Genomic DNA, 22,541 nt, shown 5'->3' with positions numbered 1-22,541 from the left:
CCAGCCGGGAGCTGCCACATCCCAAATCAGACAGCTCCCTCTGTTGGCATCTGGTCGAACCTATCGGCCAGGATGCAAAAAAGTTGGGAATAGTATTATTTTTAACACCATCTCCAAGGGGAAGACGATCTGGCTGCGGGGGTGTATCCCACCCAACGGAAGACTTGCTTTTGTGTTATTACTCTAATAAGTGACATTAGACCACGTCCCCCGATGCTGTACCGACCACAGCTCCGCTGAAGACAGCTTTTCAGTCATTTTTCCAAAATAAGTGGGAAGAAGATGTAGCTGGATGTACGCCGAGGTCTGACGTACGAGTGAAAATGTGCCAGCCCCGATGTTCTCCAGTACAGCCTCCCCCTCCGCTCGCACCAGCCCTAAGGAGTTAATCCCACTAAATATATTTGACTTCTGTCTGTCCCGTCCTGAGCACACAAATTGGCACCTCAGCATTCAAAGGAAAACTGGACAGTGTGCAAATGATTCGCTGCCTTTATTGTTTTAGGTCCTTCCATAACAAAAACTCTCAGACAGCAAGCTTTGGCAAGGTTGCTTAAACAAATAATAGTACAGCTACGTGAAATGGTTTCAATACTTCGCCGCAGAGGTACGAACATAACGAAATCTAAGTCTCAAATGTACTTCAAATATTTAACTTATGAGCCCGTTTACAGAGCCAGACAATCCGGACCGCCCACCAAAGCGTTAGCTGGATTTACAGGGAAGGCACCGCCAGCAGCGCTGACTTCCCTTTGAAGATCTTAGTTCCAGACTTCCCAGCTTGCGGAGCCAAGGGGTGGCCAAGCTGCCTGGTTCGAATGTGACTGATTTAAACTCACCAACTCTTCCACGAGAAATGGTGCAACCAGCAAAGAGAACCAGAATTCCCTCCTCGCGCTCCTGACCTGCAACGCCGAATGGCATGGGAAGATGCAAAAAGAAAAAAAAAAACCAAAACCCACCCTTTTTTTCTTTTTCCTATGTGGTTATAGAAAAATCCCTGCAAATCATCTGCTCGCACTGGAGGAGGGACGAGGCTGGCAGAGAAGCCTGCAGAGCCTCGGGCCTCTTTGGCAAGCCTGGGTGGCGTTTGCTCTGTGCCCTCCCCCCTTTACCCGCTGATTTTAAGAGGCTTCCCAGCAGCGTCCGTGTGTCCTGGCTCCGCACCCCAGGTACAGACTTGTACCTATGGAAGCAACCAGCCTTTTAGGGGAAAAAAGCACAGAAGGAGGAAAAAAAAAATATTTTATCTCTCTGGCCCCCAGTCAAGCCACAGCAATCCTATATTTTCTTGTGAAGCCATCAGGCAGTTGCATCTGTATCCCCTAACGCCCCAATGAGTAGCCCAGCTTAGCTCAGTGGCACCCATTAGTGTCTCTGCAATTAAAAGGCTGTCAATATCTTCACTATAAACCCAGCAATCCAGAAACTTAACACAGCTCCGACTTATCTTCCAAGAAGAAATTTGGCCAAAACAAAAGGAGAAGCAGGGGATAATCATTATTATTTTTTTTAAGAACAATTAATCTGAACCTATAGCTTTCCTGCACGGCGAGGCGCCTTGGGAAATCTGGTCCCAAGCTTCAGCTGAAGTTTTCTGGTAAGCACCAGAGACATCAAAAAGATCCTTTCAGGCTGCAAGCAAGGGGTGGGAGGAAAAGCAATGAATTGCTTTAATACGAAATGTCGCATTTAAAATAGATCCTACAAAACCAGAAACTGTAGGCTGGTAAATCCTTCCCTTCTAGAAATACTGTGGGGTTTGGTGGGAGTACCACTCAAAATAGGCATGCAGAATCAGGCCTCAAATACATAAAATATAGGATTTGGTACGTAAATTTAAAAATATTTATAAATAATTTAAGACATTCAGGCTCAGAGGCACGTGCAGCCGAGTACTTCCCTCTGACACAGGGAACCGCCGGGATCCACATCCAGTACTATGGATCCCCAGCGCAGAAATTTGCTTTACGCTTAACGTAGAAACCAAACCTGCCCATTGCAGGCTCTTTGGGAAGTCTCCAGTGTCCCTTTGGGAGCACGCGGAGGACGCGTCTAATCGAGCAGAAAGCGTTCGGGAGTTTAGATCCGTAGCGCAGAGCGGGACCTGCTCTTCCCACGCATTCCCAGCACGCGGCAAAGCAGCTCCGGGGGGTTCCTCGGCGGCACCTACGCGGCGAGGTCAGCCCAGCCGAGCCTGGCCCCGGGCGACTGCAGCGCTCTGCTCTCGCGATGGAGGTGGTCAGCCTCGGCTCAGGGCTGGAGTAAAGCGACCCGGCAGAGGAGGGACCCCTTGAGCTCTGCCCTTGAGCAAAGATGGGCTCTGCTGGTTTGAGCGTTCCGCTCTGCAGCCCCCCGGCTCAGCTCCGGCGCTGTGAAGGCAGTATTGATGCAGCCTCATGGCCCTGCGTCCGCGGCAGACATCCAGCCAGAAGACTTGCCCTGAAGGGAAGCCTTGAATTCATCTCACCACCCTTTCTCTTGTACACCTGGCTTGTACCTGTGGAGCAGACTGCAGGATGAAGGCACGTGAGGGAGGGTTAAGGTCAGAGGTATGTTTGTTTGGGTTATTCCTTCCATGTAGCTCAGAGGACACGTGTTGCCTGAGAGCCGGCCACCCTCCCTGCGGCCACAGACCATGGAGGCACCCGCTCCCGGCACGGCAAAGCAGCTCCCCTCTGCGGGGCAGAGCACGCAAACCCCGGCTCCCCTTGGAGACAAGCCAGGTGAGCTGCTTTGGCCACATGGATATTTGTCCATTAGACACGGACTGGGGCAAACTGGTCACACAGGCCGTATCTTCACTGGAGACGTCGAGCTGAACGGCTCTGCAGGCCATCAGCTATGCCCTGAGCAAAAAATGAACTCTAAATTTCTTTTCTCCCATGGGTCTCCTCCAGACCCATGATGTACTCGGTCTCAGTATACTTTTTCCTGGTAAACACCTTAAAAAAAAAAAAAAAGTTCTTTGGCACTTGTGCGACAATGACACACAGACGTGACACTCTCCTGTTCCTCGGCTGCTTGCTGGACTCATCTCTAGAGGTCCATATACGCAGAGTCTGTGTCCACCCTCTGGGCCTCTCCGAACACGAGGAAGGCACAGAGGCCAATGCTGTTAACAGCAGCCACCAGGTTGAAAACAGAAATCCAGGAGCCAGTTGTCTCAATCAGGTAGCCAGCCAAGTACACGCAAATGACACCTGGGACAGGAGAGAAGAGAAAGAAATGCAAAGGCTGTGGGGCCAGATCCTGCCCGGCTCCGAGGAGAGGACTCCCCGGGAAAGGATGAGCCGCAGGAAGACACTTTACCTAGGAGGGCTCCGCCTGTATTCCCAACGCCTGTCAAGAAATGAAAGGAATTGTATATTAGAAACCCACAGACACGAGCGGCTTCATCCAGGCTCCCACCCGCTGCCCGGTCGGCATGCACAGCTAAATGTCCTGCTGATGGCTGGGACAACCGAGCCCCGTCCCCATCCCCTCCCCTCGGTGCAGGCAAGCATTTGGCAAATTTGGCAAAAAAACACCGCAAGTTGGTGCGGTTGCCCGCCCCCGGCAATGGCAGGAGTACCGCAGAAGGAAGCCGAGGCCGCGCATACGGAGCAGACGTTGCACAGAGCAACTCCTGCTCAAACCGTGATGGTGACGACCGTGTCCCCTCCCGTACACACCGCCTCTCCCGCACAGCCGAACCCCCACCGGAGTCCTTACCGAACAGCAAGCCAGCACACGAGGGGGCCAGGTCCTGTACGTTTACTGAAATGCCACTAGGAGAAACAGAGAGGGGGGAAATGGCAGTTTTAATGGAGCACAGTCGCTTTTTCATCATTTACACGGAGTTTAGCTTGCCAAGCAGAAGGAAGAGGTCCTAGACAATAAATGGCACCATCAGGAGAGAGGAGGAAAGAGGCTGAGAGTGAAGCAGCACAGGAGAGTACCAGGAGGAAAAGGATTCAACTCAAAGTGTTCAGAGGGGTCAAGACGCAATTCCCCTCCTGCTCCATCTCCCTAATAGCTGCTGGTCCCAGCCCTTCCCCAGGCTACACGGGGATGGGGGATGGAATGCTGCATCATTTCCAGCCCAGCAGGCGCTGAACTCCGCCGGCCTGGCAGGGACCAGCAGAGGATGCTCCGACAAGCGCCAGTTCTCGCTCTGACCGTCAGGAGGGAGGCAGCCTCCTCCGAGACCCTGGAATGCCGAGCACGGGATAAGAGCTACGGGCCACAGCTGCCGTCGTTACCACGCTCGTTACCTGTGGTTAAAGGTCTGAAGCCCAACAGAGGCGGAGGCAAACACGATCGCTTTGCAAAAACTGGACGTCTGGCCCAGGCACAAAGCAAAAATACTTGAGACGCCGGAGCCAATGACCTGGAAGAAAGGGAAAATTAAATAGCACAGCACATTTTCTGAAAGGAAGAAAGCAACTCCTTTTCACGGACAAACTGTTCCCTTTATGATGGCAAGAGTCCATATGCACCAGGTGCTTCTCAAGACACTTTTTTGCCCCGGTGTCCTGCCTTTCTGTGCCAGAGGCCTGTCCCGAGGGATGTGACGCTGCGGAGCAGAGAGTGCTGTGCTCTCACCCAGCATTTCTGTTTCTGTTCGTCCTTGTATTGCTATTTCCTCAGTATCTAAGGGGTCATTTGGAATGACAGCGTTACGGTTGGCCTTTGCCTGTGCAAGAAAACCTCTTTGGAGCACTCACAAATCTCTGTGCTCAACGTCACCGTTGGTCCACGCTCTGTTCCTCGGTCAGGGTTATCCTCTGGATTTCATTTCCCACACGCACCGGCCATCAGTCTACCCCAAAGCTACAGCCCCTTTCCTCCATCCACCCGTAACCACCCCCCAGCCCCACTCCGGCTGTAACCCGCCGTGCGAGCAGAGCCTGGTGGGCAGCTCAAGCGTTGCTCCCGCGGCTTCGGCTCTCTTACCTGCATGAACTTACGAATGGTGATGGTTTTGTACCCTGGAAGAGAAAGGAGAGTTGCAGTTCAGCACGGCTCACCCGGTCTCCTTGTTCAGACACCCGGATTTCATCTCCAGGGGGATATTGTGGCTGAGATCAAAGGGAGCCCCAAACACATGGATGGGATTTGGACCCTGGAGTGTTTATCCCACTTTCGTATCAGAACCTCACATTGCCTGTTTGCTGGGTCTTCTTCTCCCCACCAACGAGCCCACCTCCCCCCATCCAGGTCCTCTTCACGCGTCACATAAAATAAAGAGCTGAGGAAAAGCCAAAAAAGCTCTTACCCTGGTTGATTAAATGATCAGAGAGAAATCCGCTGAACAAGCTTGTCGGAATCGCAACCAGCCAGGGGACTACGTTAAACACCCAGCCCTGAAAGGGAGCAAAAATCAAGAGAGGTTTGCTGTCAGAGCTGGGTTTGCTGGCAAATATTTTATTTGATAGTCTGTGATACTTGTAGAAAGCAAAAAAAAAATGAGGTGACGAGGACCTTTTGTGGGATCTCTACCCGCTTCGCACAGCGAGCTCTCGGCTACACCCAGCAGCGCTGCAAGGCTGGCAGGCACACCACGGGGCTGTAGCCTTTGTCTGTTTGTTGCCTTCCCTTCCGCCCCGGCGGCCCTGCCTCCGAGGGAGAGGCAGAAAGCTCCGTCTGCTCCGGGAAGAAGGGATTAGACGTGGCAAAGTTTACTGTTCAGCAAGGTGATGTGGCAGGGAGCCACAGAGCGCCGGGAAGCCAGCTGCAGATTCTCCTCTGCCCCCTGGGTCATCAGTAAAGCCGTCGGCAAAATTTCCAACATCAGCTTCAACCTCATTAGCAGCGTTACGGGGAAGCTGAGGCGACGGAGCTGGATTTTCTAATGCCAGGATTAGGTAACATTACGGGTAGCAACATACTTTGGTCTATTTTCAATTAAGGGAGCTTGCTGCAGTTGTAATCACAGATGATTACCGGTCATCTGGATTAGAGCTGCTCAGAGGCGTTTTGGTGCCCGGATCCCAGGAGGAGCTGAAATCGGCGCGGGTTGGGCTGGGTTTCATCTCAGCTGGTTGAACCTCTCCATCCATCCACCGTCCCCCGCATCCCCCCCTTCGCTCAGAGCCCATCGCCCCGTGGAGGCATCCCTCCCTCCCTCGCTTGGCTTCAGGACGCGCAGGAGGGCTGAATAATCTTGGTTTTGAATAATCCTGTTTCAGCTGCTCCTGGAAATCGTACCAGGGTCCACCCGCATCTTTCAGTGCCTTTGAAACTTCGGGTCTTGGTCATTTTTGAACACGTTACCCCATAGGGCTTGAGGGGGAACACCTCTGGTGTCTGTTAACACCAGCTGGGGTTGCTCAGCAAGTCAGTCCCCACACACCGAAGCCACCCTTGTTGCATCCCTACGGCCCATCGCCCCGAGCAGCAGGAGCCAGACCCTTCCATCGCCTCCATCCAGGTGGGCTGGAGGCAGCGGTGATGGCAGCTCACTGCAGAAAGGGACTTTGGCCAGTAGGTGACATAGGTTTCCCGCATTAGGGATTAGCATCCATCCTTTAAAATCAAGCATCCTCAAGCCCCGTTTTATCAGCATGTATGAAGCGATTATCAGCTGCAGGAACACTATATAGAGCCTCTTACATAAGGGCACCATCCTATAATGCTTAACAGATGGTAAATTACTGCTGCACAAGCACATTACGCGAGGTGCACAGATCTCGCCGCGACAATATGTTTGCCGGTTTAATACATGATTTAAATATAAATATCAAGTATGCCATAAAGCGCCTTACCCATGTAACATGAAAAGGCATTTGTAAGCAGCTCTGGAAATTATAAAAACCTAACAGAGCCATTGTGGCAAAGACTGACTGAGTTTCTGAGAGCAAGATCAAAATACCAGCTCTTAGCCCAGATGAGCATTGCCTGGGTTTCTGAAAAATGGGAACAACATTTGTGCTGAGGAGAGAGAAGCCTTTATAGTACTTTTGAAGTACTCGTTAACGGTAACTATCATTTTTGCAGGCAGGTCTGAGCTATACAATGTCAGCACAGTTAAAACCCCCCGAGAAAACACAGGAGTGAATGTGTTGGGGATCATTTGCAACAGCGTAATGTCGTGAGCTCTGTGCCGTTCAAAAACCGTCCTTCCCTGGGAAGAAAAGCTGTCTAAAAACCAAATATAACCCTCTCTTCCCTGCCTGGAAGGTGCCCCGGCTCTGCCTCACTTCAGCATCCCTAAATGAGCAACCAGAGGCCGGGCTCTGCCTCCCTGGAGGGAGGATGCTCGCTGGCACCTCCAAACGCGTGTGCAAGGGGGGAACGGCTCCTGACCCCGCAGGAAACTTCCCACCCCCTCCCACCTCCCAGCCTGCTCCCACCGACTCCCTCTGCCATCATCCTCCTCCCCAGGCAACCCGTTTCGGCCGGCACCCGGCACCGCCTCATCCGCGGGGAGAACCGGCAGCGCCTGCGTCCCGGAGCCAACTCACCTTTGAGTCGGGGAAAGTTTCCTTAAAGAAAGTCGGCAGCCAGGAAAGGAGAGTGAAAAACGTGCTGGCCGTAGAAAGCTGAGCGATGATGACAGCCCTGAAAACACACAGCGGGGAGGAAATAATCAGGAGCGACAGGTCACCCTGCGTGGGAAACAGGCACTCGAGCAACCCAATAGTTCAGTTCCTGGTCTATAAATAAACCCCTCACAGCGCTGCAATTGCTTCTTGAGATTTTTCCATAGACAGATACTCCTTTTGGCTTGCACCGCTCGCTCCTTCCCCACCGCCACCCCCCCGGGGCCAGGCGAGGCTCATTGCAGCGGCAACTGGGCGAGCGCGTTTCCCACCAGTCCCCTCCAGCGCCGCAGGAGCTGCCCTGCTCCAGGAGGTGTTCTCCGGGGCGTTCCAGGGATTTGTTATCAGCAGATGGTCCGTGGTTATTCAAGGCAGGAATGGGCTTGCTGCCCTGCAGCCCCATCGCCCTCCTCCCCGGCTGTGAACAGCGCTTGGGAACACGCTTGGATGAGCTTCAGTACCAAATGCAGCATCCCAAAGCAAAAATGGCTATTAAAAAGGGGTTTTGCCAGCAATGAGGACACAGCCTGTGCCACCCGGTGCCCCTGAGCAGCACTTCTTAGGAGCCCATCACAAGCACCATTTCTAACAGGACCGGTAGAGAATATCTCTCCGGAGAAGCACACAACACACACAGGGAACAGCCTGCGAAGGAGGAAAATTTGCCAGTAATACTGAAATCTGACATTCCTCTGGACAGAGCACAAACCGCCTTTTGTCAAGCTTACCTTTTGAGTTCTTTATTTATACAGATGGGATTACAAAACCTGGTCATATCTCCCAAATATATAGAGAAGCAGACAAAATACACACAGGCAGAAGGAATAAGCAGAGAGAGGAGGAGGAGCCCTGGGAAGGAGTTTGCTCCCCAGCCCTGCCGGCACTCGGCGCCGCCGCAGCTGCCTACCATATCGGCGCCTTCTTGAACAGCTGCTTCCAGGGCACTTTGGTCTGCTTGGATATGGAGAGGCCTCTCACTAAATAGTCTACGGGGATGGTGAGTTCTGCAGGGAAAAAAAAACATACAAAGGAAAGCTCTGATGAGTAACTTTCAGTGCAGCTGGAGGGAGCTCTGGGAGACCGCTGTACGACTACCTTTAATATCTTTCTGACTCTCTTTTATGGCAATACCCGCATTGGATGCTCGTGAAAACACCTTCTTATGTTGACCAAAATTTTTCCGCTGCATCCACAACACTTGCCCATCCAGCCACCTTCACCCATTTGTTGTATCTCTGGTTAAAATTAAAGAGAAATCTCTTTGGGCAAGGACCAGGTTTGGATTTTGTGCAGCACCAGGCAGGCGCCTGATGAGCTGGGCCCCTACATACCACGCGCTCGCTAATAACGCTGTAGCCAGGTGTAATGGTTTGCCCACGCGTGGAATTACTCCCAGACAGTTATTTGGGAAGAGATATTCTGGATTAACTGGTTTTTAAAAGCTCTATGTGTAGATGCTCTTAGTTTGAAATAAGTATCTTGCCCTGCTTTAGCTTAATCCACTTTGAAGATCATGCTCTGTTTGGTGTTTTCACTGGTGCTTAAGAGAACTGAGGAGTCAGATCAGGCTCTCAACAGGAATATGATCCAGCGTGGGACTTCCAATCAGCAACGCAAGAGCTCAAAACCTTGTTTTATGGGTTTAGCATCTTGGGTGAGGCACGGGGTACATTATAGAAGACATCTGAACAAAACGTCTTCGTGTAAAATCAGGCATGATCTTAGGAACTAGGGGGATTTGCAGAAAATAGCCGGGAGGTACCACCGGCGTCCCGCACCCTCAGGGATGCGGGCGGCTGCACTCACCCTTCTCGCCCAGGAGGTACTTGCAGGTGCAGTAAACCCAGAGCAAAGTGAGCAAACCGGAGAAGTAGAAGACGCTCTCCCAGCCGTACCAGTCCAGGAGGAGAGATCCTGCACCGCCGATCACCAGCGTCCTGCAAGGGAAACCAAGCTGATCTGGCTAACAGCGCCCGGACCACCGGCATCGATGGGAGATGCTTCCTGGGGTGGGCGCTCCAGGTCACTAAATGCACTTCAATGAGCCGTCAGTCGCAGGGCGTGCAGGCGCTGCCCAGTCACCCCACGGCTCCGCAACCTGCCCCGTTCCCCACTCGGCATCTCGGGATCCTCAGCTGGGGAGGAGAAGCCGCTACGGGACCTCACGCTCGCCTGCCCCGCGCCGAAACACACTCGTCCGGGAAAGAAAATGAGGCCGCTGGTGTGCAGAAAGTATCTCAGAAAACACATAAATCAGCCAAAGAAATGAGTGCACTGGAAAACTAAGTGATTAAACGCCGTAATATTTCTATTTGGCTTTTAAGCAGCCCTTTCATTTAGAAAGGCAATTCTCATGGAGATCAGCAGAGATGGGGAAGTGATATTATCCCCATCTGTCAGAGAGGACAGGTGACCAGTCTCGGGCTGACTCTTGCTCTTCCTACTGAATCAGGCTGTTTCTCACAGTAATTAAATGTTGCAAACACTCTTCAAAGTCCGGCTTGAAAAGAGAGAGAAAAAAAATACGTAAATCCTTGACACACACGACAGCAAGCGCCCGAGGCTTCCTCAGCTGCAGCGGGTATCCTCAAGGACCCAGGAATCCACACGTACTTTGGGCTGCGAGTTTTGCCTCCAACTATTTCATGGCATTTCATCACGTACGATGTCTGGAGACTGTCACTCGCTGCTCGAAGCCTTTTGAACTTACCCAAACTGGGAGCCAGTCCCCACTGTGCTGTAGGTGAAGGCTCGCTCGCTCTCCCGGACCTTCTGGGACAGGAGGCTGGCCAGGGACGGGAAATACACCCCTGCGAGCAACAGGAGCAAGGCAGGGAGCAGTCAGGCTCCTGTGCCCTCGGGAGCAAATCAAAAGCAAATTTAAAAGATCCATCAGGAGCTAAGCACCGAGACAAAGCAACAAGGCCTTTGGCGAAATCAAAACAGGGATATAAAATGAAATAAGTGAATCCGTCACCATGAAAGGTTTGTTTGTGCCTTCTCCGCAATCCCCTGTTTCATCCTCACTGCTGCCACTGTAAATCCATCCGTGCCAACGCACTTACCCCAACGGCCCCCCGGTGCCGCGGCTCAGCAAGAGGGAAGGAAAATCATCCAAAAGTTATCCAAAAGTTTTGGCGAGGACCAGTTTTCCCCAAGTGCTTTGAAGGAGTTTTAAAATGCAGAAATTCAAACAGGAGCGCTGGTGATGTCAGAAGCCAGCAGCCCATGTCTGGCAGAGACATCCCTACAGGGGGATGATTTGCCGGCGAATTACTTTAGAAATGTAATTTATTTTTTTTTTCCCCACAGAAGTTCTGGATGCGGAGGCAGTTTTGAGGCAGAGGATTGCTCGAACACGCAGGAGAGGGGTTCGAGCACTGCAAACCTCATGGTTTGCATCCGAGTTTACCACCCATGAGCCCCCCTGCGCGGATGCCCTGGGCAGACGGACAGACAGACAGACGGCCGGGCGCGCTCAGGGCTCTCACCTTGCAGCAGCCCCATGAGGAACCTGGAGGAGGTCATAAAAACCAGATGGGCAGACGTGACGTGAGTGAGCAGCGGGGTGATGACCGTGAGGAACCCCCAGGCTGATGCCGAGAGGAGAAGGACTTTCTCCCCTCCTATTCTGGAAGACAGAAAACACGTTATCAGCCACGAGCTGGGGGCAAAAGGGCAAAGCCCCCCAGACCAGCCTCGTGTGCTTCCCAGTTTAGCCTGTTTTTAAGAGCAACCTTTGAGTCAAACCTGTTCTTCTCCTCTTACAAATGTCTTTATCCCTCGGGGGGCTGGTAGGATCAGCAGCTCTGAGCTCCTCCATTACCACCTCCCCTGGAGCAGGCGGCCAGTGGCCGGTCACCGGCGTTGCCCTCACCAGGACACTGGCCACCAACTCCAGCAGACTCCAGCCCCGAGACACCACCGCACTGGTGCACCCCGGTCTCGGATGGAGGAGAAGCCCAAGCTGCTGTCACCGTTCTGCTTTTCCTAACCACTGACGGTGTTTTCTCTTCCATCTGCTCTTTTGCACCAGCTCTGCCTGCTAACGTTTGGGGGTTTTTTGCAGGCGTTTGCTTGCAAACTATTAAGGAACATAATTAAATAGCACAGCGCGCTGCATGGATAATGCACTCCTTCCAGGCATGTGTTCCTCACAAAAGAATTCACTGGAAAGCCCTCCTCGCCAAGAACAGGGTGGCTGGGGAAAGGAACTCGAGCAGGTGAATGCTCACATCTTTCCTCACAGCAAACGGGGGCAGGTGGCTTTTAATTGATACGATAAAACGGAGATGCTTGGTTTTCCCAAACAGGATGGAAACCGCGATGGGGGCTTGCTTGTGAAAAGACTGCATGAGAATGTAGGGTGGAAAAAGTGGAGGTGCTGAGCTGAAAACGGAGATGGACTATGCAGATCACGTAGCAAAAAAAAAAAAAAAAGCTGTATTCCTTGCAAAAAGGAAATACTTTCTTCTTGTGGCTAGTGATTGCAGCCATAAACCCTTCCAAATGGCTGTCCGGCACCACTGGGATTAAACTGTTTGTTAATGGACAAATAACACTCCCGGTGAGCAGCAGCTATGAACGATGCACAGAGCACCAGCGTTTATCACTTTTCTAAAATAAAGTCTGCTTTACACCCGCTAGTTCTTCCACCAGCTTAACATGTAAGCTTGTGGGTTTGCTTTTTTTATTCCAGTTACTGAACCAGTGCTAAAAACAGCCTCCATCAGAAAAATTATGCTGGTATAAAAGTGCTCTTCACTGTCTCCAGGTGAAAAAACCCCAAACCTATGTTGGTCTGAGCATCCATTGACTGTGGATCTCTCCTGGCTGCTGCTCTGCAGGAACCAGTAAAGACAGTGTAGACACTCCCTGTGTCACCCGGGGATTTTGCCCGTGCGAGGTCCTGCGGTGCACGCTGCCCTGTGAGCACAGCGCTCATTTTAAGACCCAGAGATCAAATTGGACCGTCAAAACTACACGTGTCCTCTCTGAATCAGAGCTCCAGACCCTGACTGAAGCTGATGGAGAGACCTCAGCTCCTTCCAGAGCAACCTGCAGTGCCCCAGAGACCTTCTCCCCATGGAGATCCTTCACCCTTCCACCCCATCCCTGTCCCAGCCACTGTCGAGACTTGAACCCAGAGGTCCAAACGAAGCTAAGGGTCATTAAAAAAGCCCAAGCAGAGGAAAACACAAGAATGATTTCCAGTACTGATCACTGATATGTCCTCCAACAATCTGTGTCAAGCAGTAGCCCCAGAAGAAGCTGCTGAGCACTATGCCGGATTGCTTCTTGTCCCAGTCGAAGTGGGTGCTGAGGGCGACGGCGCAGACGGGCACGGTGACACGGGCGCAGTACAGCAGGCATGTCCCCAGCAGCAGCATCACCGTCCAGACGCGGGACTCGGGCCTGCAGGGATGGAGAGGGAGATGGGGAAAGGGCAGATGGGCCAGCAGGTCGGGGAGCGGATTCTACCCCTCTGCTCCACTCTCGTGAGACCCCACCTGGAGTGCTATGTCCAGCTCTGGAGTCCTCAGCACAAGAAGGACACGGAGCTGTTGGAACGGGAACAGAGGAGGCTCCGGAGATGCTGGGAGGGCTGGAGCCCCTCTGCTGTGGGGACAGGCTGAGAGAGCTGGGGGGGTTCAGCCTGGAGAAGAGAAGGCTCCAGGGAGACCTTAGAGCCCCTTCCAGTGCCTAAAGGGGCTCCAGGAAAGCTGGGGACTCTGGATCAGGGAGGGGAGCCATGGGACGAGGGGGAAGGGTTTTAAAGTGAAAGAGGGAGATTTAGGTTAGAGATTAGGGAGAAATTTTTCACTCTGAGGGGGGTGAGCCCCTGGCCCAGGTTGTCCAGAGAAGCTGTGGCTGCCCCATCCCTGGAGGGGTTCAAGGCCAGGTTGGACGGGGCTTGGAGCAACCTGGGCTGGTGGGAGGTGTCCCTGCCCGGGGCAGGGGGTGGCACTGGGTGGGCTTTAAGCTCCCTTTCAACCCAAACTGCTCCATGCCTCCATGATTCTATGGAAGGGTAGATCCACGCACAGCAAGGACTTGCGGGTCTGACTGGTTTGCTTGCCAGGCGTAAGGAGTCTCATCTTGATAAAATAAAGGTCAGCGCAATCCCCCTGCGGCACAGTGGCTCTGACACGCATCTGACAGATGTGTATCGCATCTGGAGACTTTTAGGAATGACGCTAACGTTCATCCCAAACACTATGTGACCCCAGCAGCAAAATCATGTCTGTCCGTAGGCTGCAAGGTGACACGGGGGCTGCTCCGGCAGCGCTGACTGTGGGAAAGGTGGGGGGAAACCCGGTCTGTTTGCTTTTCTCCCCAAACAAAAGCTTTGGAAACTCTTCTTTAAAAGATAAGGATAACAAAGGAAAGGTCAGTGCATGAGGTTGGGAGCATTTGCAATGAGACACACCTGTCTGTGTAGCAAACATTCGTTATTTGGCATTCCTACCCTTTCCCCAAGGGGAATGTGTGTGTTACCCTTCCTAAATAGGAGGAATTCTTTAGTGAGAGACAAGACATGATGGGGGTGAACAGCCCAGAGAGAGGAGCAAGAGAATCCAGCCTGGCCTTTTAAGAAGTTTAAGAGAATATTAGTAACAATACGTTAACAGAGTGCATTTTTTGGTACACGAGTACTCCGCCCCAAGAAAAGTGCTCCTGCAGAAGAAACAGGCTGGAAATAAGGAGGAAGGCAATTTTCTCTGCTCCAAGCCAGCAACGTGCTTCTGGAGCAGGAACCCACGTTCTGCTGGGTGTACACGAACTCCTCTGCCTTCCCCGCTCACGTCAGCCTGGGTCCCCCTTTGCCCATGAATTACGGAGTTAAAAGCTTAGTGAGAACACCCGCTACTTGTATTATTTGTATTTGCTTATTTTTGTGCCCAGAGCACAAAGCACTGAGCAAACAGACTCTCTGCTCCAGAGCTGACCGGGGAATTCACTGTGCCGGGGCACTGACCTCCGTGCTTTCCACCCGACTAAACGTGCCCACCTCCGGCGCGGGAAACAACCTGGGTCACTTTTTGTATTGAAATGAGCATTCCTTTCTCTGTCCTGGAATTATGATAAATGCAGGTTAATCCCACAGAGCACAAACCCATTTATAAACGCGTCAAATGGCCCATCACGGAGGGAGGCGAAGGAACAATGGCAAGTGAACCACGCCGGGCAGCTGTGCCCGCTGGAGGTGGATTTATTGCCGTTTCCCCGATGAGGCGGATAAGCAGCTCAGTGCCAGCCTCCGGCAGCAGGAACTAGAAGTGTTTCAGGTGGTGCTTTGAAGGCTGGAACCGTTGTTACTGTGCACACGTACGAAATAACACAGGAACTAGAAAACCTCACGTTTCTTTGTTGGAGGAATAAGGGTTGACCTGCCTCAGGCGTTTGAACTGCATGATAAATGCCCTCTGAGTTCCTCCTGGTCTTACGCCGCGTGGAAGATATGCAGAAACTATAACTTAATTTGCTGCAAAACCAAAGGTGATTTGTTTTCTAATGGCCTGCCCCCGCCAGCTCCGGGGGCAGCGGCTCCACCGACCTCATCTGGCTGTGGTGAAGCACAGCGAAGCCCCAGGCTTCCGCGGGTCCCATCAGACCAACCCAGCGGGACGATTCGGGCAGGAGGTTTGGGGTATATAAATCCCCCATCGGAGGGAGAGGGCAGGCGGGGGGGTAACGGGCGATGGAAAATGTGACGGAGAGCCCTCAGAGGGGTGTCTCAAGGCGATCCAGGATCAGATGCATTCAGGTGTAAGGGACCGACCCGCGCCTGCCGAACCAGTGCTGCTGCACCGCAGGCACGGGCTGCTGCCAGCGCGGGGCCGTAACCTCTGCCGGTATCTGCAGCCGCGCGGCGCTGATAAATTCGAGCTATTCAACCTGCAACAACGGAGGTGCCCAAGTAAAACGGCGGCAGCCTGCGATGTGCGTAGGCATTTCCTACATTCAGCTGCCGAGACAGTTTTCTAAATTGTGCTTCTCTCCCCGAAGCAAAGGGAGCCCTTTATGAGCTTTCTCACCCTCCGGAGCGGGGCTGAGCTCTGCCTCCTCTCCCGGAGTTATTCTCATGAGCGCAGCAGCATTTTAATGGGATAATTAGATCGACTGTTCTTCCTTGGCCCCAAACCCTACACGGCTGTGCAAGGCGCAAGATGGAGAGAAAAAGACCTGTGCAGCTTGAGTAGACTTTACGCTGCTTCTCTTTATAATATTGCCAAGGTCTGCTCCCTCCAGTGGGTGTTTGCAAGCAGGAAAAGCAAAGCCCACGCGCAGCAGTGCCGGTGCCCGAGGAAGGCGGGGGCGAGGGGAGCACGTTTGGTACTAGTGGATTGGACCCAAAGAAGCGATGAGGGGCTCCGGCGTCAGGGCAGAGGGGCAGGAGGGGATGCTGTGAGCTCCCAGCCTTCCTCCAAGCCCTGGCAGCGTCATCCGAGCCCCCAGCCCCCGTGCTGGGGGGACAGGAGGGGATTTGGGGGTGGGGGGGGGGGGCAGGCAGGCCAGCGGTGCCGGGTCAGCCAGGCAGCAAGTCCCATCTGCCCGAGAGCGGGGTTCAAAGCGCCACACGGGTCCCTGCAAGAGCAAGACGCCATCCAAAGCGCTGCTCAGGGACAGCAGCGGGACGGGATTGCTAGGCAGAGACGCTCTCCCTCCACCCCAGCTGATGTTTTGACAAAACTCCAGTTGAGTTGTTTTCTCTTGACTTTTATTCTTTTTCAAAAGCACTAAATAAGTCTCCAGGTATATGACACACTCTCAATGCTTTCTTTGATTGCTACTCCATTCTGTACATTTATATTCTTTTCCTATATGTTTAAATGCATCTGTAGAGACTTGCACTGAAAACAAGTGGGGAGTATAAGGACGGCTTCAGTCTACCACTGGCTCCGTAGGTAGGATATCCAGCTAGGAAAAGCCATTCAAATAATGTGAGTGTTAAATGTAATCACTAGCTGCCCACACCCACCTGGAAGCCCGGCAAGAATTATTTCTCTGCGAGGACAATGATGTGCTTGCATCAGAGGAAAGAGCTTTGTAAATGCATTTTCTCCTAATTATAGTTATCACAGAAGCTGCCGATGAGTCAATGTTCTGCTCAGTGCACAACAGCAGCAGCAAAGGTTACAGGAGAAACCTCGGCTAGCGCAGAGGGGAAAAAATAAAACCCTCCTTCAAAAACTAAGGAATAATGACAACTCAAATAGTTTTTGTAGGTAACACCAGCCATCCGAGAAGCGGGGCTTTACCAGCGTTAACAAATTAATGGCTTTGCTGTTGCGGGAGGCAGAGATAATCTGATCTGGAGATAACCAAACCGAGTCAGAGTAGAGCACGTCCGAAACGAAGGAAGTCAGAGTCACCGGTGCCACCGTGCCCGTCTCAGCGGCCAGACCGAGCATCTCCCCACAGCCCGATGTGGGTCCCGGCCGAGCCCCGGCTCCACGGTGCAGAAGCCTCCACCAGAGGGGACGGCCACCTCCAACCCCTCGCCAGGTGAATCACCCGAGCTTGTCTGGGGACACCTAATGGACTTAATTGGGTGCCGCGTGACGGCGGCGGCTCCTGGCTGCCCAGCCCGTGGTCTCCGGCCCCGTCATGCCTTTCTGCTTACAGCAAACAGGCGCTGCAGGTGCATCCCCTTCTGCGTGTCACCGAGACCCTCCTCACCCAGCCGGGCAGCTAGAAAACACTTCCTATTTCGTAAACCTCCAACCACCACCCAGACAGACTATAATTAGCTCGAGCCCTCTAATGACTCTTCCTGGGCGGCTTTTTGCACGGCACCAGCCGGGCGTTCGAGCAGCCCTGCCCCAGCTCCCCCGGTTCTCCTCCTCCACACACAGCTTGGCTCCACAGCATCCAGACATTCCCCTGGGACCCAGCTCCCACCAACCAAGCGGGTCCCCTGCCTGGGGCACTGTGATTAAGAGCGATTTTTAAGGATGCCTGAGAGCCCCAAAGGGGCAAAACCACGCCGGGCTGTCCCGCGGCGGAAGGAGAGCCAGCAGCACAGGGTATCTTTATTTGCAGTGCGTTTTCCTGCCAGAGGAATTTCTCCAGTAGATACCACAGAGCAAATATTTATTCAACTTTATTTCTCCTGACTTGCCTCCCTCCTTTCCCCCCCGTCTGCAGGTCTGTCTGTTTGCAGACACTGCAGGTCCCTGTTCAAACGGACGGGCTGGAGTTCGGGCTATCCATTAGATCGCAGTTTAGCACCCCCTGCAAGGCAGGAGTCCGGACCGTCAGGCGTTTTCAGGTGGCACGAGAGCTGTGTTAGACAGCGAGGCTACCAACAGTGTGTCCCAGCCACAGCTCTTGGCCAGAAGCCGTCTCCGAGGTTTTGTGGGTGTTTTCCATAACTGGAATTGGAAGTGGGAGAAGAACCAGGAGCGGCAGCTCTCGATCCGCATCGGAGCCGCGCCGTGGCCAAGGCAGGCGCAGGCAGCATTGCCGGGGCATACTGCCCACCCCCGGGCATCGCTACCTCAGTTTCCCTCTCTATAAGGAGACTAAAACCAGCTCTGTGGGAGATGCACAGAGGGTACATCAGCTGGAGCCACCTCCAGCGCCCCCAGCCCGCTGTGGACACCCACCATCCTGCAAGAACCCCAGGATGGGCTGGGGACGAGCCCCTGAGGTGGCACCCAGCTCCCAGCCAGGCTGGAGGGCCACCAGCCCCAAACCAAGGGCAAACCCTGGTGGCACTGGGCCACCTCCCAGGGGAATGTCCCCGATGCCTGCGGTCCCCCCCACGCCTCCCGCTCCGCAGGCCGGGGACATTCTCCTCCCCGGGGCCCAGCCCCAGCCCCACGGCAGCATCCCCCTTCAAAAACCTCTTTGCCAGCTCACCGGCCTACAGCTTTCATTTACAGTGATCCACTGAAAATTATGTGATCCACCGCAAATTATGTGATCCACCAAGTGATCCACCACCTGACGGCGGTGGCGCAAACCCGGCAGTGCTGCCGACACTCCTGGGCCAGCAGGTAATACCCAGGTGGTTATTTTTAACCCGCTTCGACAGTCCTCTCGCTCCTCTCTCTCTCTTTGTTTTTCTCAACAACAATTTCTCCTTCCCTTGAGAATCTAACGCGCCTGTCAAGAGAGAGGTCCGGGGTTCTTCCCGCCCCCCCGCCCCGAGCCGATTTCATCGTGCTGCAAACCAAACCTCTGTCGCTGTCAAAAGTAGCCTTGGGGTTCAGAGGAGGGGTTTTTGATTTTTTTTTTTTTTCCCGATCCACCAGCAAACAGCCGCCGAGAGCAGCACGGAGGACACAGGGCTTTTTTTTCCTGGGAAAGCTGCTGGTTTCCTGTCAGCCTCCCGTGAACAAACTCCTTCCGCAGATGGCAACAAAGTGGTGTTCAGCAAGCGCGGCGCGGGGCTTATTCCCTCTCTCCGCTTCTTGCTTTCGGCAAAAACGAAGATGAAATTAGATTTCGGCAGCTCGTATGAGCTGGAAATAGTTGTTAAGTCCAGGTGGAGGCGGTGGGGAGACATAATAAAAAAGCGCAGGCGTGCTTCGCGCGCTGAGCCAAGGGCAGACGTGGACCAGCCAGGAATGAAACCGCGTGTCTTGCCTACATTCTCCACGTGAAAAAAAGTTCTCAGCGAGGTCACGCTTAAAACCAGGGTGAGGAACTTGTACAAGGAGAACTCGTACAATGAAAAAACCCAACCACCAAAAAAAAAAAAATAATAAGTAAATGCAATTAAAGCTGCAACGTGATGTTGACAAAAGATGAGGGCACAGAGCTCAGAAAAACAACGTGGCCGCGGGCAAAGAGTGGGGTCAGGCGGCCGGAGAGCAGCTTGTGGCCGGCGGTACAACCCCTTTTACCTCTGGAGCTTAAAGAAACTGCTGGAATAATCCCTTGTCTTCAGGTGCAGCCAGGGGCTGGGAGATGCAGAGCGGTTTCGGGAGTCGTCCACTTCCCAGGACACGCTGAATTTTCTGTGTCGTGTTTCTCTCCTGGAGGCACCATCCAAATTGCGATCCCCGTGGCTCCTGCTGGACCTGCCCGTGGCTTTGTGCGCCACCTTTAGCCGCAGATTTCTCTTCTCAGCGCTTCGGTCTCCCCCCAGTCAAACCAGAGCTGCCAACGCACACCCACTGCCCGAGGGATCCTGCTTTGGCATGTTAAGATCTCCATAAAAAAGCGCTATCTAAAGGTCCAGACGCGCTACGCAAACGCGAGGGTTTTTTCAAGCCCCAGACAGAAATCCCGAAGCGTTTTTCTTGGAAGAGCAAGAGATGTGTGCTAACGGAGCCGCTGGAAACCTGCAGAAAAGTTTGGGAAAGGCAGCCGGAGAGGCAGGATAAAACATAGGGCAAGAACAGTGGAAGAGGAAGGAAAAGGCAGCTGAAAAAAGGGAGGACGAAAGAAGAAGCCGCATGAACAAAGATGGAAAAATAAACCTGCCGAGATAACTGTTTATCTTTCCTTGCACTGACGGTGCAGACGGATCTTGGAAGGCTGCCTGGCACGTCTTTTGTTGGAGCACGAAAGGACAACCCGTGTCACTTCCCCCACTTGATAAAACCCTCCATGGCAGTAACTCATTACTTGGCAAGGGTGAGAGCTATTTATTTGCATACGCTGTTCGAAAACCGTCCGCCAAATTGATTTATACAACTGGACCGACCTGCCGGCACGAGCTGGTGGATCGCTGCCCTCTCTGCTCCCCCCCGCCCCGTTCCCACCCTGTTTACCATACCTGTACATACCACCTGTAGACCATCAATCCTCCACAAACCCTCCCCAAACAAGGGCTGCGACCACGCGTGTGTGTCTACGCCAAACAACGGGGAGGTGATCGCTGCTTCTGGAATTTCTGCAATATAGATAACCACCTGACTGGTTATCCTGCCGCTCCTTCCCATTAACTGGATTCTTTCAATTACTAGCAGCACTTAAGATGGTCAGAGTCGCTTCAAAATGCATCTGCCTTGATCAATAAATCATCGCTTTAGAAACTGTTACCGATGGCTTGCATTTTTCTCAGAGATTTGGGAAATTGGAGGGTTTGCTGTGGCCAAATGTATTTAATTTTTTCTAGAGGAAAAACATGCAGAAACTTTGTTTTGTGAAAATTCGGCGCGAGGTTCTTCCTCTCTCACCACTCCCATTTTCACGAAGACTTAGGGAAAAGTTAGAAAAGGGGAGAGAGAGAGAAGGAATTTTCCTAACTGCTTTTTGGGGAGAGAATCTTCAAATGTTAAACAACCATACCGCCAAAGATCTGCTTTTGAGACCTTCCCCCTTACTCTTGACCTAATTGTGGGTTTGATCAGACTTCCAGGTCTCTAACCACAGGAGGAGCCTCCTCAGAGGGCAGTTAACGTCAGCTATCGGCCTGCTGCCGCTGCAGGAAGCGATTGATGATAAACCCCAACTCAGCCAGCGACTAATTGCTGCTGGACGGGGCAATTCTTACCCTTGGCCACACGTTCCTGCACGTTGGCACCGTTGGCACCTGTCCCCGTGGCTTCCCCTCCACTCTCCTGCCAGGGCGAGCTCGCCACGGGGTGACACCGTCCCCGAAGGTGAAGGGGAGCCGGTGGGACAGGCCACCGCTGCGGCAGCCAGGCGTTAGTTCCTCTTCGTGGTGGCCTTAAACTGAACCAAATTTCAAAAGCGCGGTGACAACACGGTGGAGTCCAGGGGCTCCCAGTTTGAAAAAGCCTCTGACCATCACTTCCCGCTGCCACATGGCACTTGTGAATCACCATCTCGCCCCGCCTCGGCGGAGAGAAGCGGCGGATCCCGGGGCCGAGGTGCTGGGTGACCTCCCGGGGCGGCAGAGTGGAGCAGCGCGGCCACAGGTAGCCCAGCTGGCTCCTTGGCTCGTAGCCCCTGCTCCAAACACGAGACCACCCTGTGTTTGCTTGTGCCCCTACCGTTAAAAGAGGACAGCTCGGGCTTAATAGCGCTTTTAACGGCTTAATAGTGCTTTTAACTATCTTAATTACTTAACTTGAAGAGCGGTTCGCGCTGTCTAGCTGCTGCCCAGCCCCTATTCCAGACGTTATCTTAATTCATTTCTATCACCAGTACAAACATTCCTGCTGGAACACTTCGATAACCACCTCATAATGGTTTCAACGGCTTGTTTAAATAACTCACTACAGGCCAGAAATAAGCCAAATAGCCTTTTTGCCGCCCCCCCCCCTCCGTGTTTCACCGTAACTCCGTATCTTCCCCCTTTCCTCCACCGTCTCCGCGGGAGCCCGGCGGAGGGAGCCGGCGGGGGCTGCCCGGGCCGGTGGCACCGTGTCCCCGGCACCGTCCTCCCGCTCCCCCGGCGGGCAGCAGCGGGGCCGGGGAGCCGGGGGTCCGGCACCGGCAACATCTGCGGCCACTGTCCCCGCGGGAGTCCCCTCCCGACACCGCCTCTGCGGGAAGGGTCCGGGCTGCCCGACCCCCTCCATCCCCAAGCGGCGTCTTTTTCCGGGAGCGGCATCAGGAGCGGCTGCGGCGGGTCCCGGGGGATGCAGAGGGTCCCGGGGGACGCGGGGGGGTTCCCCGGGCGAGCGCTGCAAGCAGGGGAGCGGCTTTCCCAGGAGCGGGTCCAGCCTTACCTGGACCAGTACGGGTCCCCGCCGCCATCCCTCCTCATGCCGTCGCGCTGGGCGGCGCGGGGGCCGTGCTCGGCGCTGCACAGCGGGACATTCCTGCCGCCGCCACCCGCGGCCATGCGGGCAGCGCCTTCCGCCTCCGCCGCCTCACATCGCGGCGGCCGCCGGCTCCCTCCCTCCCTCCCCCCGCCGGGCCGCGGCCACGTGTCAGCGCCTCCCGCCGCCCCGTTCCGGGAAGTCCCGGGGGCGGGCGGCTCCCCCCCACCGCTGCCGGTACCCGGCCCCGGCCAGCCTCGAACCCGGGGCCCCGGAGGGTGCCCGGGCGGGGAAGGCGCTCGGCCGGTGCTGGTGGTGTTTTCTCCATCCATCACCCACAAACGTGGGGTTTGGGTTTTTTTTCCTCTTTTTTTCTATTTTT

General features: G+C 53.9%; 1 protein-coding gene across 1 annotated transcript; it reads right to left on the bottom strand.

Annotated features, from left to right (window-relative positions):
• Nucleotides 1-491: 491 nt before the first annotated feature.
• On the bottom strand, nucleotides 492-22,287 carry SLC17A9 (solute carrier family 17 member 9). The gene is made up of 13 exons (XM_063350270.1): nucleotides 22,127-22,287; nucleotides 12,744-12,941; nucleotides 11,018-11,157; nucleotides 10,237-10,336; nucleotides 9,333-9,463; nucleotides 8,434-8,530; nucleotides 7,449-7,545; nucleotides 5,261-5,348; nucleotides 4,939-4,973; nucleotides 4,257-4,372; nucleotides 3,715-3,770; nucleotides 3,313-3,342; nucleotides 492-3,203 (listed from the first exon to the last, which is right to left on the bottom strand). The coding sequence occupies exons 1-13, from the start codon at nucleotides 22,240-22,242 to the stop codon at nucleotides 3,040-3,042; spliced, it is 1,368 nt and encodes a 455-aa protein (XP_063206340.1). The 5' UTR covers nucleotides 22,243-22,287; the 3' UTR covers nucleotides 492-3,039.
• Nucleotides 22,288-22,541: the final 254 nt, after the last annotated feature.

This window comes from Chroicocephalus ridibundus, chromosome 12, assembly GCF_963924245.1.
Source record: "Chroicocephalus ridibundus chromosome 12, bChrRid1.1, whole genome shotgun sequence".
NCBI classification, from domain to species: domain Eukaryota; kingdom Metazoa; phylum Chordata; class Aves; order Charadriiformes; family Laridae; genus Chroicocephalus; species Chroicocephalus ridibundus.
This window is presented reverse-complemented; position numbering and strand designations above follow the sequence as displayed.

Coding starts and splice junctions, on each gene's coding strand:
- SLC17A9 (XM_063350270.1), bottom strand. CDS start 22,242: ATGGCCGCGGGTGGCGGCGGCAGGAATGTCCCGCTGTGCAGCGCCGAG. Junction 4,373..4,938: donor CCATTCGTAAGTTCATGCAG/GTAAGAGAGCCG, acceptor CCTTTCTTCCAG/GTCATTGGCTCCGGCGTCTC. Junction 3,204..3,312: donor TACAGGCGGAGCCCTCCTAG/GTAAAGTGTCTT, acceptor CTCCTGTCCCAG/GTGTCATTTGCGTGTACTTG.